Below are 14,073 nucleotides of genomic sequence, written 5' to 3'. Positions count from 1 at the left end.
GTGCCCGCGCCACCCTCCCGCCGCCAGGGGGCGCTGCCACCGCGCGCACAGCCAAGATGGCGGCGGCCGCGCGCGCGCTGCGGGTGAGGGGAGAGCGGGAATGGGAAAAGGGAAAAAAACACCGGGAAAACGGGAAAATACCGGGAATGGGAGAAACACCGGGAATGGGGGAAAAACGCCGGCGGACACTGAGCGTGGGGGACACCGGGGAAGGCGCTGACAAGGGACAGCGGCTGTGGGGACAGCGGGGATGTGGCGCTGGGCGTGGGGGGCTCTGGGGAGGAGGGACAGGGGCTGTGGTGGCACTGGGGACACAGGGCTGGCCCTGCCAGGCTGTCCCCTGGCCCCTGCCTGGCCCTGTCCCTAGCCTTGTCCCTGTCCCCTTGCAGGTCCTCCCCCGCGCCCTCCGTGTCCCCAGCGCCACCCGGCAGCTCCACAGCAGCCCCGTGTGCCTCAAGGTGAGTCCTCGGGACCCCGCGGCCGTGTCCCCTGGCCCCGTGTACCCTGTCCCTGTGTCCCGTCACCCTGTCCCCCGTGTCCCCTATCCCTGCTGTCCCCATTGTCCCCACTGTCCCTGTCCCCTGTCCCCACTGTCTCTGTCCCCACTGTCGCTGTCCCTCTCCCTGTCCCACTGTCCCTGTCCCCTGTCCTCCCTGTCCCTGTCCCCTCTCCCTGTCCCTGTCCCCTCTGTCCCTGTCCCTGTCCCACTGTGGCTGTCCCTGTCCCACTGTCCCTGTCCCTTCTCCCTGTCCCCTGTACCCTGTCCCTGTCCCCTCTGTCCCTGTCCCTGTCCCACTGTGGCTGTCCCCGCAGGCACGGGCGGCGCGGGTGCGCGCAGGCAGGGGAGACAAGGCGGTGACGTACGAGCAGGCGCACGCACCCCATCACATCGGGCACCGCAAGGGCTGGCTGTCCCTGCACACCGGTGAGTGACACGGGGGGGACAGGGGCTGGCTGTCCCTGCACACCAGTGGGTGACACCAGGGACACGGGGGGACATGGGCTGGCTGTCCCTGCACACCAGTGGGTGACATGGGGGGACACGGGGGGACAGGGGCTGGCTGTCCCTGCACACCAGTGGGTGACACCAGGGACACGGGGGGACATGGGCTGGCTGTCCCTGCACACCGGTGGGTGACACGGGGGGACACAGGCACAGATGGGCATGGGGGGACACGGGGACAGCAGGGACATGGGGCACACGGGCATGGGGGACAGGGGGCACAGGGATGGGGCACAAGGGGCACACGGGCATTGGGGACAGGGGGAAGATGGACATGGTGGGACAGAGGAGACAGGTGGTGCCACTATTGCCACCACCACCCTGTCCCCTCAGGGAACTCTGCGTGGTCAGGCAGGCAAAGTGGGCAGCCACCAAGGCCAGCTGTGCCACCCGTGTGTCCCCTCATGGAACCTGTGTGGCCAGGCAGGAATGGCACAGGGGCGGTCACCAGTGCCACCACCCTGTGCCCTCAGGGAACCTGCGTGGCCAGGCAGGCATGGTGCAGCAGGGGGTGACCCTGTGCCAGCTCTCTGTGCCCTCAGGGAACCTGCGTGGCGAGGCAGGCACGGCACAGTGGGCAGTGACCCTGTGCCAGCTGTGCCAGCTCTCTGTGCCCTCAGGGAACCTGTGTGGCGAGGCGGGCGCGGCGCAGCGGGCGATCGAGGACGCGTTCCTGCGGCGGTTCCTGGCCGGGACCTTCCCGGGGCTCCTGGCGGATGAGCTGGTGCTGAAGCGCCGCGGGAACCTGCTGGTGGTGTGTGCCCTGCTGGGCCGGGCACTGCCACCCCACAAGCTCTACTTCCTGCTGGGCTACGCCGAGACCCTGCTGGGCAACTTCTACAAGTGCCCCGTGCGCCTGGAGCTGCAGACCGTGCCCGCCCGCGTGCCCTACAAGTACCTCTAGGGCCGGGAATAAACCTATAAACATCCCACAGGGAATATCCTATAAACGACCCTAAAGAAATGCCCTGGGGTATCCTCAGTGTGCCCTACAAGTGTCTATAGGGCTGGGAATAAACCTAAAAATGGCCCTAAAGGAATGCTCTGGGGTATCCTCGTGACAACCCTACAGTGAATAAACTCCAAGATCTGCTCTGAACAGACCCTACAACAAAAACCCAGCGAGACCCTCTCGAGGGGAACACTGCCACAAGCAGCAGGAGCTCTCTGGGGAGACCCTGCAATGCCAAACCAGGAGCATGAACTTTGGGGAGACCCTATAATAATAAATAAATAAATACCAGGATCTGTTCTGGGGTGACCCCACAAAAATTAAGAATCCAGAATTTGATACAGAGATACTCCACAATAACAAACCAGCAGGATGAACTCTTGAGGAGACCCTACAATAAATAAACACCAGGATGTGTTCTGGGGAGACCCTACAACAAATACTGAGAGCTCTTTGGGAAGACCCTACAAAAACAGAGCTGTGCTATCAGCCTGGGGGAGATCCTCCAATCCCAAACCAACCGGGGGATTTCCAGGAAAATCTTACAATACCAAACGTGCCAGACCCTCCAGGGAAACCCTACAATTAATAAACACCAGAATCTGCCTGGGGCAGACCCTGCAGTAACCTCGCTGCTGGCAGACCCTACAAAGAGAGCAGTGGGGTGGTCCCACCCCTACAATCAGCCCCATGTCCCACCCTGGGGACAACAGCTCAGGGGACCCGCCCTGGGGACACCCTGGGCACAGCTGGCCTTGGCCACAGGTGCCACCAACCTGGGCTGGGGGCAGGACGGGGACGCAGAGGCGACCCTGGGACACAGCAGCACCTGAGGAGGGGACACACAGAGCTGGGGACACCCAGGGAGGGGACACAGTGGCACCTGGGAGGACCTGGCAGCCAGCGTCGGTGCCCGGGGCCACCCTGCCGGGGCTGCTGAGGGGGACAAGTGACACTCAGGGACGCAGGAGCTGCGTCACTTCCCCCCGTGCCTCAGTTTCCCCAGCAGTGAAAGAACCGGAGCCTCGCAGCACCTTTATTGACGGCGGGGTGGGGGGACAGCGGCGGTCCCGTGGGGGTGGCAGCGTCCGGGGCCGCAGCGGTGTCACCGCGGGGGTGGCAGCGTCGGGGGCTGCGGTGTGTCACCACGGGGGTGGCAGCGTCGGGGGCTGCTGCAGTGTCACCCGGTGCCCCGGCGCTTGCTGAGCTCGTCCTGCACGCGCTGGCACAGGGCCCGGCGCAGCGGCGGCTCCAGCGGGCTCCGGGCGCACACCCGGCGGGTCACCTCCTCAGCGCTGTCCCCCTGCGGCACGCACGTCACCCTCGGGCTCCCGGGGACCCCCGGTACCCCACTGTGCCCCGGGGACCCCCAGTACCCAACTGTGCCATGGGCCCACCCACGGGACACCCACTGTGTCCTCGGGACCCCCTGGTACCCCACTGTGCCCTAGGGAGCACCCCTGGTACCCCACTGTGCCCTGGGGAGCCCCTGGTACCCCACTGTGCCACAAACCCCCCCACGGCACCCCCCCTGCCCCCGGGGACCCCCCAGGACACCCCCCACTGCCCCGGGCAGCCCCCCTGCCCCACGGACCCCCCTCGGGTACCCCCCGGGATTCCCCGTGGGACCCCCCCACTCTCTCTGTGGACCCCCAGGACACCCCCCGGGTTTCCCCGTAGGACCCCCCAGGACACCCCCACTGTCTCCGGGGACCCCCAGGACACCCCCCGGGATGCCCCGTGGGATCCCCCCCCGGCCCCCGGTTGGCACCTGGTGCACGATCACGGCCGTGACCCGCCCGTCGTCCCCCTCGTACTCGAGGCAGAAGAGCCGCGGTCCCCGGGCCGGCTCCGGGGGGGCCCCGCCGCCCGCGGGGGGCGGCCCCGCGCTGGCATCGGCCCCGGGCCCGCCTGCGGCACCGCGCCTCAGCTACCGGGGCCGCCGGGGCCACCGGACAGCGTCCCGGCGGTGCCCGTCCCCATCCCGGGTGTCCCCAATTCATGGATGTCCCCATCGCAGGTGTCCCTCCAAATCCCCGGGTGTCCCGCACCCTCGTGTCCCCATCCCCACCCTCGGTCCCCCGGTGTCCCCGCACCCCCGGTGTCTCCGCTCCCCGGTGTCCCCCCCCACCCCCGGTGTCCCCCCACCCCGGTGTCCCCGGGGCTGCCGCCCCTTCCCCGCCCATCCCCGGGCTCCCCGCACCGCGGTCCCTCGGGAGCGCGGCTCTCCCGCCCCGGTGCCCCCGTGCCCCGGTGCCCCCGTGCCCCGGTGCCGCTCACCGCCGCCCCGCTGGGGCCGGTACACCGGCTGGTCGGGCCGCCGGGGCCGCGCCGGGCCCGGGGTCAGCCGCGTCCTCGCTCGGCCCCGCGCCTGCCGCACCGCGCGCTCGTACGCGTCCCTGCGCGGCGGCGGCACAGCGCGGTTACCGGCTGCGGGGGCCCGGGACCGCCAAACCGGCCCGGTGACCCCGCCGCACGCCGGTCCCGGGGGGGATGCCGGTACCTGGCGAGCTGGTTGCGGCGGATGTGCCGCACGAAGCCGTGGCTCATGTCCAGCCGTCCCCCGGGCCGGCAGCGCCAGCCCGGTGCCGCCGCCGCCGCCGCCGCCTCCATTCCCGGTACCGGCGGCCGCGGTCTGGACCGGGACGCGGCTCCTTTAAGAGCCCCGCGGGCCCGGCGCGCGCGCGCAGGCGCAGTAGCGCCTCCTCCCCGCAGCGGCGGCCGCGCATGCGCGGAGTAAGGCGGGCGGTTTGAGCCCCCCTTCCCCGCGCCGCGCATGCGCACAGCGGCCGAACCGCCGCCATGTCGAGCCGGGGGCGGCGGGACCGCGACTCCCGCGACCCCCGGGAGCCCCGGGAGCCCCGGGAGCCCCGCGAGCCCCGCGGCGCCTCCCGCAGCCGCCGCGACGCCGACGCCGAGCGGCCGCGGGGCCGGCGGGACGCGGAGCGGGAGCGCGCGCGGCGGGAGGCGGCGGAGGCGCTGCCGGTGGATCTGGCGCGCGTCAAGCGGGAACCGGGCACCGGCACCGGCACCGGCAGCGGCGTCTGGGGGGGCTCCGGCAGCGCCGCGCCCGTGCGGGTGAAGAGGGAGCGGGAGCCCGATGGAGACTCGGACCCCGAGCCCGAGCCCGCCGGTGGGCACCGGGAGGAGCGGGTGGGACCGAGGGGCTGGGGGACACCGGGGCTGGGGGGACATTGGGGTGTGAGGGGACACCGGGGGTGAGGGGACACCGGGGCTGAGGGGACACCGGGGCTGAGGGGACATTGGGGTGTGAGGGGACATTGGGGTTGAGGGGACACCGGGGCCGAGGGGACAATGAGGGTGTGAGGGGACACCGGGGGTGAGGGGACACCGGGGTGTGAGGGGACACCGGGGGTGAGGGGACACCGGGGGTGAGGGGACATTGGGGTGTGAGGGGACACCGGGGGTGAGGGGACACCGGGGGTGAGGGGACATTGAGGGTGTTTGGGGGGTTCTGGGGTGGGAGTGGGGTATTTGGGGGGGGGGGGTTGGGGTGGGAGTGGGGTGTTTGGGGGGTTCTGGGGTGGGAGTGGGGTGTTTGGGGGGTTCTGATACTGGAGGGTCACCAGGACTGGTCCCGGGGTCCTGAGCTCAGCTCTGGGCAGGGTTTGGAGGCTCAGCCCTGGAGGTGTCACAGAGGGGGCTGGGGGGATCATCCTCGTGTTTTCGGGGTCCTCGTGCCCCCTTTTCACACCCTGCCCTCCCCAGTGCGCTACGGGCGCTTCGACCCCGAGGACCAGCGCAGCCGGCACTGCCCCTACCTGGACACCATCAACAAGTGGGTGACGGGGCTCTTTGGGGTGCCCCTGGGGGTCCCCCAGCTGCCCCCCAGCCCCGTGACACCGCTCTGCCCCCCAGAAGTGTCCTGGACTTCGACTTTGAGAAGCTCTGCTCCATCTCCCTGTCCCACATCAACGTCTATGCCTGCCTTGTCTGCGGGAAGTACTTCCAGGGTGAGAGCTGCTGGGGCATAGGGACAGCCAGGAGTGATGTGGGACACCCGAGGGACAGCCAGGAGTGATGTGGGACACCCGAGGGAGAGCCCAGGAGTGATGGGGGACACCCCAGTGCTGCTTTGAGGGACACTTGGGCATAGGGGTGGTGGTGAGGGGGACACCCAGGGACTGGGGTGAGGCACAGGGGGTCTGGGGTGTTGCTGGGGACACCCAGGGACAGGGAACAGCCAGGGACAGGCTGCTGCCAAGGTGTACAAAGAGGGGAGGGACACCATGGGGACACCCAGGGTGGCTGCTGGGGTGCTCAGGGACCCTCCAGTGGGCACAGCCCCCGTACGTGCCCAGGGGATCCTCTCTGTGCCCCCTGCCTCTGGCACGGCGCTCGGTGCCATCCCTGGTGCCACTGTCCCCCACAGGCCGCGGGCTGAAGTCACACGCCTACATCCACAGCGTGCAGCTGAGCCACCACGTGTTCCTCAACCTGCACACGCTCAAGTTCTACTGCCTGCCCGACAACTACGAGATCATCGACTCCTCCCTCGAGGACATCACGGTGCGGGGGCACTGGGGGGCACCGGGGCTGCCTTGGGACCTCCAGGATCGAGGGGTTGGGATCTGTTCCAGATTGAGGGGTTTGGGTTGGGGTCCCCCAGCTCTGAGGGCTCTCTCCCCCCACAGTACGTGCTCAAGCCCACCTTCACAGCCCAGCACATTGCCCACCTGGACAAACAGGCCAAGCTGTCCCGGGCCTACGATGGCACCACGTACCTGCCTGGCATCGTGGGACTCAACAACATCAAGGCCAACGACTACGCCAACGCTGTGCTCCAGGTGACACCTGGGTTAAGGCTTCCTTTTGGGGTGAAACGCCCCAGAACATCACTGTGGGTCTGACAGGCAGATATCACACCTTGTCTCCTATGGGCTGTACACTGTGAGGGTGTCCAGGCTTCATTCTGGGCTGAAACCCTCCCAGAATCCTGTTCTGGTGCTCTCTGGGATGAGTCCCACCTCTTTTCCCACAGCATGTTCACATGGGGAGTGCTGCCTTCATTTTGGGCTGAATCCCCTCTGAAATCCTCCTCAAACCCCACATTGGGGGTCCTGAGGGTGGATCCCACCTTCTCTTCTACAGGTGTTACACCTGGGGGGTGCAGCTGGCCTTTTAGGGTGAAAGCCCCACATAAACCTCCCCAAACCCCTCTGTGGGGTGATCACCCCACCTCTGGATCCTTCCCAGGCTTCTCCACCCATGGGGGCTTGGGGGCTTGTGGAGATTCCCCGCCCATGGCAGTGCAGGGCCTGCCCCAAAGCCCCTCCCAGATCCCTCCTGTGGGGGTCCCAGGGCTGAATCCCCCTGCTCCATCCCCAGGCCCTGTCCAACGTGCCTCCCCTGAGGAATTACTTCCTGGAGGAGGAGAACTACCGGCGCATCCAGCGCCCGCCCGGGGACATCATGTTCCTGCTGGTGCAGCGCTTCGGGGAGCTGATGAGGAAGCTCTGGAACCCCCGCAACTTCAAGGCCCACGTGTCGCCCCACGAGATGCTGCAGGCCGTGGTGCTCTGCAGCAAGAAGAACTTCCAGATCACCAAGCAGGGTGGGATTTGGGGGACAGGGCTGGGGGCAGAGCTGGGTTTGAGGGGAAGAGCTGGGGCTGGGGGCTCTGGGTTTGGGGTGCAGGGCTGCTCTGGGTTCGGGGTGCAGGGCTGCTCTGGGGGTGCAGGGCTGCTCTGGGGGCTCTGGGTTTGGGGCGCAGCAGGACCCAGGCTCAGCTCTAGCTCTGCTCTTGCAGGGGATGGGGTGGAGTTCCTGTCCTGGTTCCTGAACGCGCTGCACGCGGCACTGGGCGGCACCAAGAGGAAGAAGAAGAGTGAGTGGAGGGAGGTTCTGGGGGGGCTCTTGGGGGGTCTCTGTCCCCCCCACTGAGCCCCCCTTGTCCCCCCAGCCATTGTCACCGACGTGTTCCAGGGCTCCATGCGCATCTTCACCAAGAAGCTGCCACACCCTGACCTGGTGGGACTGGGGGGATGGGGCGTGCTGGGGTCCCGGGAGGGGTGTCAGGGTGTGGTGGGCAGTGGTGGGTGTTGGGGTGCAGTGTGGGGTGCCTGTGTCCAACAGGATCTGGGCGGGGAGTCGGGGAACTGGGGGAATGGCAGGGTCAGGAAAAGTGGTGTAGGTGTCAGATGGGGGGTGGTGGGGTCTGGTGGGGGGTGGTTTGGGAGTGGTGGGGTTCTGACAGGGAGTTTGGGTCAAATGAGGAGCGTGATGGGGGCAGATGAGGGGTGGGGGGTGGTGGGGTTTTATGGGTACAGCAAAGGGGTGTTAGGGTCCAGTGGGGGCAACAAGATCAAGTGAGTGGTGGCAGGGTCCAGGAAAGGTGATGGGTCCAGTGAGGGTGATGGATCCAGTGGGGGTGACCCAGTTGGGGGGGTGTTGGGTCTGTTTGGGGTGTGATGCATCCAGTGGGACTTGTGTGCCCCACGGGGCTGACGTGCCCCACGGGTGTCGTGGGGTGCCCCCAGCCCGCCGAGGAGAAGGCGCAGCTGCTGCAGAACAGCGAGTACCAGGAGCGCATGGTGGAGTCCACGTTCCTGTACCTGACCCTGGACCTGCCCACGGCGCCGCTCTACAAGGACGAGAAGGAGCAGCTCATCATCCCCCAGGTGCCCCTGTTCAGCATCCTGGCCAAGTTCAACGGCAGCACCGAGAAGGAGTACAAGACCTACAAGGAGAACTTCCTGAAGCGGTTCCAGCTGACACGCCTGCCCCCTTACCTCATCTTCTGTATCAAGCGCTTCACCAAGAACAACTTCTTTGTGGAGAAGAACCCCACCATCGTCAACTTCCCCATCACGTGAGCCATGGGGAGGGGGCTGGGGGGCTTGTGGTGAGGGTCAGAAGCGTCTAAGAGGAGATTTGGGGTATCTGCGGGGGGTTGAAGGCATCTGGAGGGGGTTGTAAATGTCTGTGAAGTGCTGGAAACATCTAGAGGGGCCTGGGGATGTCGGGGGGTTGGTAACATCTGGGAGGAGGCTGTGGATATCTGAGGGGGTGCTGTGGGCAGCTGGGGGGATTGCAGCAGTGCAGGAGGGACTTGGAAGCCCCGTGGAGGTGTCTGAGGGTGCTGTGGGTGCCAGGAACGTGGACCTGCGGGAATACCTGTCGGAGGAGGTGCAGGCCGCCCACTCCCACACCACCTACGACCTCATCGCCAACATCGTGCACGACGGGAAGCCCTCGGAGGGCTCCTACCGCATCCACGTCCTGCACCATGTGAGTGTCCCCTCCCCGGGGGGCTCGGGGGGACCATGGGCACCCCCCTGAGTCACCCCGACCCCTCCCGGTCCTGGCAGGGCACAGGGAAGTGGTACGAGCTGCAGGACCTGCAGGTGACCGACATCCTGCCCCAGATGATCACCCTGTCTGAGGCCTACATCCAGGTGAGGGGGGACAGGGGTGCCCCCAGAACGTCCCCTGACACCCCCAAACATCTCCTGTGCCCCCCAACCCCCTCCTGCTCTCCTGCAGATCTGGAAGCGACGTGAGGAGGATGAGACGAACCAACAAGGCGCATGAGACCCTTGGGGACACCCAGAAACCCCCTTGGGGATACCCAGAAACCCCCTTGGGGACACTCCAGCTCCCCCTCGGAGGTGTCCCCAGCCCCCTAGGGGTATCCCCAGCCCCCTAGGGTACCCTGAACCCCTTTAGGAGCACCCCAGCTCCCCCGTGGACACCCAGAGACTCGTAGGGACACCCGTAGCCCACCTGGGGACACCCCCAGTCCCCCCAGGAGGTGTGTTGTGTCCCAGTAAATGCCACCCACTATTTTTGTAACTCATTTTCACTTCTCTTCTTTGGGTTTGGGGGTGTTTGTGGTTTCTGCTGCTTCCCGTGCTGCCTCCCAGCACCCCTGAGCCCCCAGCCCCCCTCAGGCCCCAAAACACCAAAACGCTGAGGCAGATCTGCTTCCAAGCTTTATTGGGGAAAGCTGGGGGGTCCTGGTGCCCCCCTACAGCCAGACGTGCTCCTGGCAGTGCTGCAGAGCCTGCAAGGGGCCCAGGGGTCAGCTGGGGGTGCAGGGGGTGGCAGCCCCCCATGCCCCCCATGTCCCCACTCACCTGGCAGCGCCGGGCGGCCTCCGGGCCTGAGCACCAGAAGACGGGGCCCAGGGCACAGGGGCCCAGGGACAGGGACAGCGCGGGGACACCGACGCCTCTGGGGTCCTGGGGGGACACAGGCGTGAGGGGACCCCCGAGGGTGGGGGCACCCCCGGGACCCCCCAAGCCCCCTGCCCAGGGCTGTGCCTTGTGCACTCTGGCACTGTCCTCTGGAGGGAGGGTGGCCTTACGGGGGGCCTCGCTGTGTCCCCAAGGACTGTGACACCCAGGGCGTGTCCCCAAGGACTGTGACACCCTGGGTTGTGTCCCTTGGGGGCTGCACCTGCATTTGTGTCCCTGGCATGGCTCCTGCGACCGCCACCCTCGGGGATGTGTCCTCGGGGCTGTGGCACTCCCGGACGTGTCCCCTCATTGTTGTGTGACCCTGGGGTGCCCTGTCACCTCCTGGGGACCCTGCCTCGTGTCCCCCTCACCTCCTCCCTGACACAGTCCGCCAGCCGCACCACGATGGCCTCCAGCACCCAGGGCGGCGGCAGCGTGCCCGGCTGCTCCGTGTCCCGGTCGTCCCCGCTGCGGCAGGCGAGGAACAGGCGGCAGAGCAGGCGGGGGCCCAGGCGGCCCAGCAGCCCCTCGAGCGCCAGGGCCGCGTAGCGCTCGGCCAGGCACTGGCAAGCCCCGGCCACCGGCAGCGGCAGCGCCCGGCACAGCCCGGCCACCGCCGCGGCCACCGAGCCCACCGGGACCGCGGCCTCGGCCCGCGCCACCAGCGAGCGGCACAGCCAGCACAGCGGCAGCGGCAGCGGCAGCGCCTTCGGGACCAGCCCGGAGCCCTGCGGGACAGGGACACTGCGTGGGACGGGGACACTGGTGGGGCTGGGACACTGCGTGGGACGGGGACACTGCGTGGGACGGGGACACTGGTGGGACAGGGACACCGCGGTGGGACAGGGACACCGCGGTGGGACAGGGACACTGCGGTGGGGCTGGGACACTGCGGTGGGACTGGGACACTGCGTGGGACAGGGACACTGGTGGGGCTGGGACACTGCGGTGGGATAGGGACACTGCAGTGGGACAGGGACACTGCGGTGGGACAGGGACACTGCAGTGGGACAGGGACACTGGTAGGGCTGGGACACTGCGTGGGACAGGGACACTGGTGGGGCTGGGACACTGCGGTGGGATAGGGACACTGCAGTGGGACAGGGACACTGCGGTGGGACAGGGACACTGCAGTGGGACAGGGGACACTGGTGGGACTGGGACACTGCGTGGGACGGGGACACTGCGGTGGGACAGGGGACACTGCGTGGGACGGGGACACTGCGGTGGGATAGGGACACTGCGTGGGACGGGGACACTGATGGGTCTGGGACACTGCGGTGGGGCTGGGACACTGCGGTGGGACAGGGACACTGCGGTGGGACAGGGACACTGCGGTGGGTCTGGGACACTGCGGTGGGACGGGGACACTGCGGTGGGGCTGGGACACTGCGGTGGGACGGGGACACTGCGTGGGACAGGGACACTGGTAGGTCTGGGACACTGCGGTGGGATAGGGACACTGCGTGGGACAGGGGACACTGCGGTGGGGCTGGGACACTGCGGTGGGGCTGGGACACTGTTGTGGGACAGGCACTGCGGTGGGACGGGGACACAGCGGTGGGATAGGGACACTGCGGTGGGACTGGGACACCACCCGGTACTGGTGACAGTGCATGGCTGTGCCCCCCCAGTGCTGTGGCCCCCACAGCCCACGGCCACCCACCCCTGCTGTCCCCGTGTCCCCGTACCTGCAGGTGGCTGCCGGGTGCCTCGAGGACGGGCACGGCCGTGGCCCGGGGACCTGAAGGACACAGCTTCAGCTTCACACAGACGTCCCAGGAGTTCTGCGGGTGGCACAGCGTGACCCACATGTCCCCCAGACCCCGGGGTGGCCCTGCATGCCCTGCTGTGCCCGCTGCCCCCGCGTGTCCCCGGTGTCCCACAGCGTCCCCAAGGCCCTGGCGTGTGCCCCAGTGCCACTCACGAGGTGCACGATGTTCCAGAGGAGGTCATGGGCAAACAACTGAGCCAGTTCCTTGCATGAGTTCTCCTCATAACGGAGATATGGACACACAAGCCCCACCATCCGTTCTAGCACCTCCTGCACCAGGGCACCAACAGTGACAGTGACAGTGACACCCACAATGACACTGTAATACCTGCAGTGACACCCACCGTAACACCCACAGTGACACCCACCACCGTGACACCCACAGTGACACCCACAGTGACACCCACCGCCGTGACACCCACCACCATGACACCCACAGTGACACCCACAATGACACCCACCACAGTGACACCCACCACCATGACACCCACAATGACACCCACTACAGTGACACCCACCACAATGACACCCACCACAGTGACACCCACAATGACACCCACCACAATGACACCTGCAGTGACACCTGCCATGGCAGCCACCACCTCATCAGCCACCGTGGCACTCCCGGTGGCACCTCCCTGTGTGGCACTTGCTGGCACCCACCATGACACCCAATGGCACCTGTCCCCTGCCCCCGGTGGCACCTGTCACCCACCTCCAGGGACACCTCCGAGGTCGATTGGTTGTAGATTTTTCTGAGGTATTCTGTGATCTCCTGACACACGGTACAGGTGTCCTGCTGGAGAGGGCAGCGGGGACATGGGACATGGGGACACGGGGACAGAGGGGAGTGGGACGTGGGGACCATGAGGACATGGGGATGTGGCACAGGGATGTTGGGAGGTGGGACAGGAGCATGGGGGATTGGGGACGTGGAGGGGTGGGGAATGGGGACCGAGGGGGACGCATGGGGACGTGTCGGGGTGGGACGGTGGTGGCACTGGGACCCCTGTGGAGTTCTGGGGTCACAGGGACAGAGGGAAGGGTGGGGGGCATTAGAGGGGCACGGGGGACAGGGGGGCGTCTCTCACCGTGTCGGAGGGTCGCTGGGTGAGGTGGGGGCAGCGCCCTAGGGCCCCGCAGCGCAGCGCCGTCACCCAGTCCTGGCACCAGGCAGAGGGGGGCACCCCACAGCCCCCCCCCGGCGCCCCCAAACCTGTGGCCACTGTCAGCACCCAGCCAGGGGGACCTGGCAATCCAGGACCCCCTCAAGTCACCCCCCCCCCAACACCAGCCCTCTTGGGGGGACCCCCTCAATGAACCCTCCCGCTCCAATAGCCCATCCTGGGGGCCCTGGCACTGTGACCCCACCCGTACCCACACAGCACCCCCAAACCCCATTCCTGCCCTCACGGGGGACCCGGGTGGAAGGGACCCCCCCCAGTGACACCCCCATACCCCAAGAGGGGTCCCAGGGCTCCGGACCCCCACCCAAGGGCCCCCTTCCCCCCTTGTCAGGCGTCTGTGCCCCCATCACTTCAGCACAGGGTCTTGAGGGGGGCACCCAGCTCTGGGGTCACCCAGCTCTGGGGGCACCCAGCTCTGGGGTCACCCAGCTCTGGGGGCACCCAGCTGTGGGGTCACCCAGCTCTGGGGGCACGCAGCTCCGGGGGCACCCCCAGCTCCAGGGCACCCCCAGCTCCGGGGGCACCCAGCTGTGGGGTCACCCAGCTCTGGGGTCACCCAGCTCCGGGGGCACCCAGCTGTGGGGTCACCCAGCTCCGGGGCACCCAGCTCCGGGGGCACCCAGCTCTGGGGTCACCCAGCTCCGGGGCACCCAGCTCCAGGGGCACCCAGCTCCGCGGTCACCCAGCTCTGGGGTCACCCAGCTCCGGGGCACCCAGCTCCAGGGCACCCCCAGCTCCGGGCACCCCCAGCTCCGGGGCACCCAGCTCCGGGGCTGTCCTACCTGCGGTGGTCCCGAGCAGGGCGAGCAGCAGCGGCAGCGCCCGGGCCATGGCGGGGGAATGGCCGAGGACGGCGCCGGTGCTGGCCGGGCCGAGCGCGGCCTCTTAAAGCCCCGCGGGCGGGATGTGGCCGCTGGGGCCGTGCCAGCTCACGGGGACAGGTGTGCCACGGCCGC

The 14,073-nt window shown here is 67.7% G+C and overlaps 4 protein-coding genes across 4 annotated transcripts; 2 read left to right on the top strand and 2 right to left on the bottom strand.

Moving 5' to 3' along the window:
- The first annotated feature begins 41 nt into the window (after positions 1–41).
- MRPS24 (mitochondrial ribosomal protein S24) lies at positions 42–2,395 on the top strand. Its single transcript, XM_077789234.1, has 4 exons — positions 42–83; positions 390–458; positions 814–925; positions 1,624–2,395. The coding sequence occupies exons 1-4, from the start codon at positions 57–59 to the stop codon at positions 1,905–1,907; spliced, it is 492 nt and encodes a 163-aa protein (XP_077645360.1). The 5' UTR covers positions 42–56; the 3' UTR covers positions 1,908–2,395.
- Positions 2,396–2,977: 582 nt separating this feature from the next.
- Positions 2,978–4,582, bottom strand: C32H2orf68 (chromosome 32 C2orf68 homolog). The gene is made up of 4 exons (XM_077789213.1): positions 4,459–4,582; positions 4,239–4,354; positions 3,727–3,866; positions 2,978–3,258 (listed from the first exon to the last, which is right to left on the bottom strand). Exons 1-4 carry the CDS (start codon positions 4,566–4,568, stop codon positions 3,136–3,138), a joined length of 489 nt encoding a protein of 162 aa, XP_077645339.1. The 5' UTR covers positions 4,569–4,582; the 3' UTR covers positions 2,978–3,135.
- A 175-nt stretch (positions 4,583–4,757) lies between these two features.
- USP39 (ubiquitin specific peptidase 39) lies at positions 4,758–9,770 on the top strand. Its single transcript, XM_021545382.2, has 12 exons — positions 4,758–5,088; positions 5,685–5,754; positions 5,835–5,929; positions 6,349–6,485; positions 6,611–6,763; positions 7,305–7,530; positions 7,726–7,803; positions 7,879–7,946; positions 8,456–8,787; positions 9,071–9,206; positions 9,287–9,373; positions 9,462–9,770. Exons 1-12 carry the CDS (start codon positions 4,758–4,760, stop codon positions 9,507–9,509), a joined length of 1,761 nt encoding a protein of 586 aa, XP_021401057.1. The 3' UTR covers positions 9,510–9,770.
- Positions 9,771–9,897: 127 nt separating this feature from the next.
- Positions 9,898–13,948, bottom strand: SFTPB (surfactant protein B). The gene is made up of 7 exons (XM_077789204.1): positions 13,900–13,948; positions 13,022–13,179; positions 12,646–12,726; positions 11,848–11,943; positions 10,528–10,884; positions 10,055–10,159; positions 9,898–9,981 (listed from the first exon to the last, which is right to left on the bottom strand). The coding sequence occupies exons 1-7, from the start codon at positions 13,946–13,948 to the stop codon at positions 9,946–9,948; spliced, it is 882 nt and encodes a 293-aa protein (XP_077645330.1). The 3' UTR covers positions 9,898–9,945.
- Positions 13,949–14,073: the final 125 nt, after the last annotated feature.

Source organism: Lonchura striata, chromosome 32 (genome assembly GCF_046129695.1).
Source record: "Lonchura striata isolate bLonStr1 chromosome 32, bLonStr1.mat, whole genome shotgun sequence".
Classification (NCBI taxonomy): Eukaryota; Metazoa; Chordata; class Aves; order Passeriformes; family Estrildidae; genus Lonchura; species Lonchura striata.
Note: the sequence above shows the minus strand (reverse complement) of the source record. Positions and strands in the feature narration are given on the sequence as shown.

What these genes read in the sequence shown, in the direction of transcription:
- MRPS24 (XM_077789234.1), top strand. Translation starts at nt 57, where the DNA reads ATGGCGGCGGCCGCGCGCGCGCTGCGG. An exon ending in CGGCCGCGCGCGCGCTGCGG is followed by an intron (nt 84 to 389) that starts GTGAGGGGAGAG and finishes GTCCCCTTGCAG; the next exon opens with GTCCTCCCCCGCGCCCTCCG. An exon ending in GCAGCCCCGTGTGCCTCAAG is followed by an intron (nt 459 to 813) that starts GTGAGTCCTCGG and finishes CTGTCCCCGCAG; the next exon opens with GCACGGGCGGCGCGGGTGCG.
- C32H2orf68 (XM_077789213.1), bottom strand. Translation starts at nt 4,568, where the DNA reads ATGGAGGCGGCGGCGGCGGCGGCGGCACCGGGCTGGCGCTGCCGGCCC. An exon ending in CGCCGCAACCAGCTCGCCAG is followed by an intron (nt 4,355 to 4,458) that starts GTACCGGCATCC and finishes GCCGCCGCGCAG; the next exon opens with GGACGCGTACGAGCGCGCGG. An exon ending in GTACCGGCCCCAGCGGGGCG is followed by an intron (nt 3,867 to 4,238) that starts GCGGTGAGCGGC and finishes GCGGTGCCGCAG; the next exon opens with GCGGGCCCGGGGCCGATGCC.
- USP39 (XM_021545382.2), top strand. Translation starts at nt 4,758, where the DNA reads ATGTCGAGCCGGGGGCGGCGGGACCGCGACTCCCGCGACCCCCGGGAG. An exon ending in CTTCCAGATCACCAAGCAGG is followed by an intron (nt 7,531 to 7,725) that starts GTGGGATTTGGG and finishes CTGCTCTTGCAG; the next exon opens with GGGATGGGGTGGAGTTCCTG. An exon ending in CACCAAGAGGAAGAAGAAGA is followed by an intron (nt 7,804 to 7,878) that starts GTGAGTGGAGGG and finishes TTGTCCCCCCAG; the next exon opens with CCATTGTCACCGACGTGTTC.
- SFTPB (XM_077789204.1), bottom strand. Translation starts at nt 13,948, where the DNA reads ATGGCCCGGGCGCTGCCGCTGCTGCTCGCCCTGCTCGGGACCACCGCA. An exon ending in CCTGCTCGGGACCACCGCAG is followed by an intron (nt 13,180 to 13,899) that starts GTAGGACAGCCC and finishes CTGGATTGCCAG; the next exon opens with GTCCCCCTGGCTGGGTGCTG. An exon ending in CCCAGCGACCCTCCGACACG is followed by an intron (nt 12,727 to 13,021) that starts GTGAGAGACGCC and finishes CCTCTCCAGCAG; the next exon opens with GACACCTGTACCGTGTGTCA.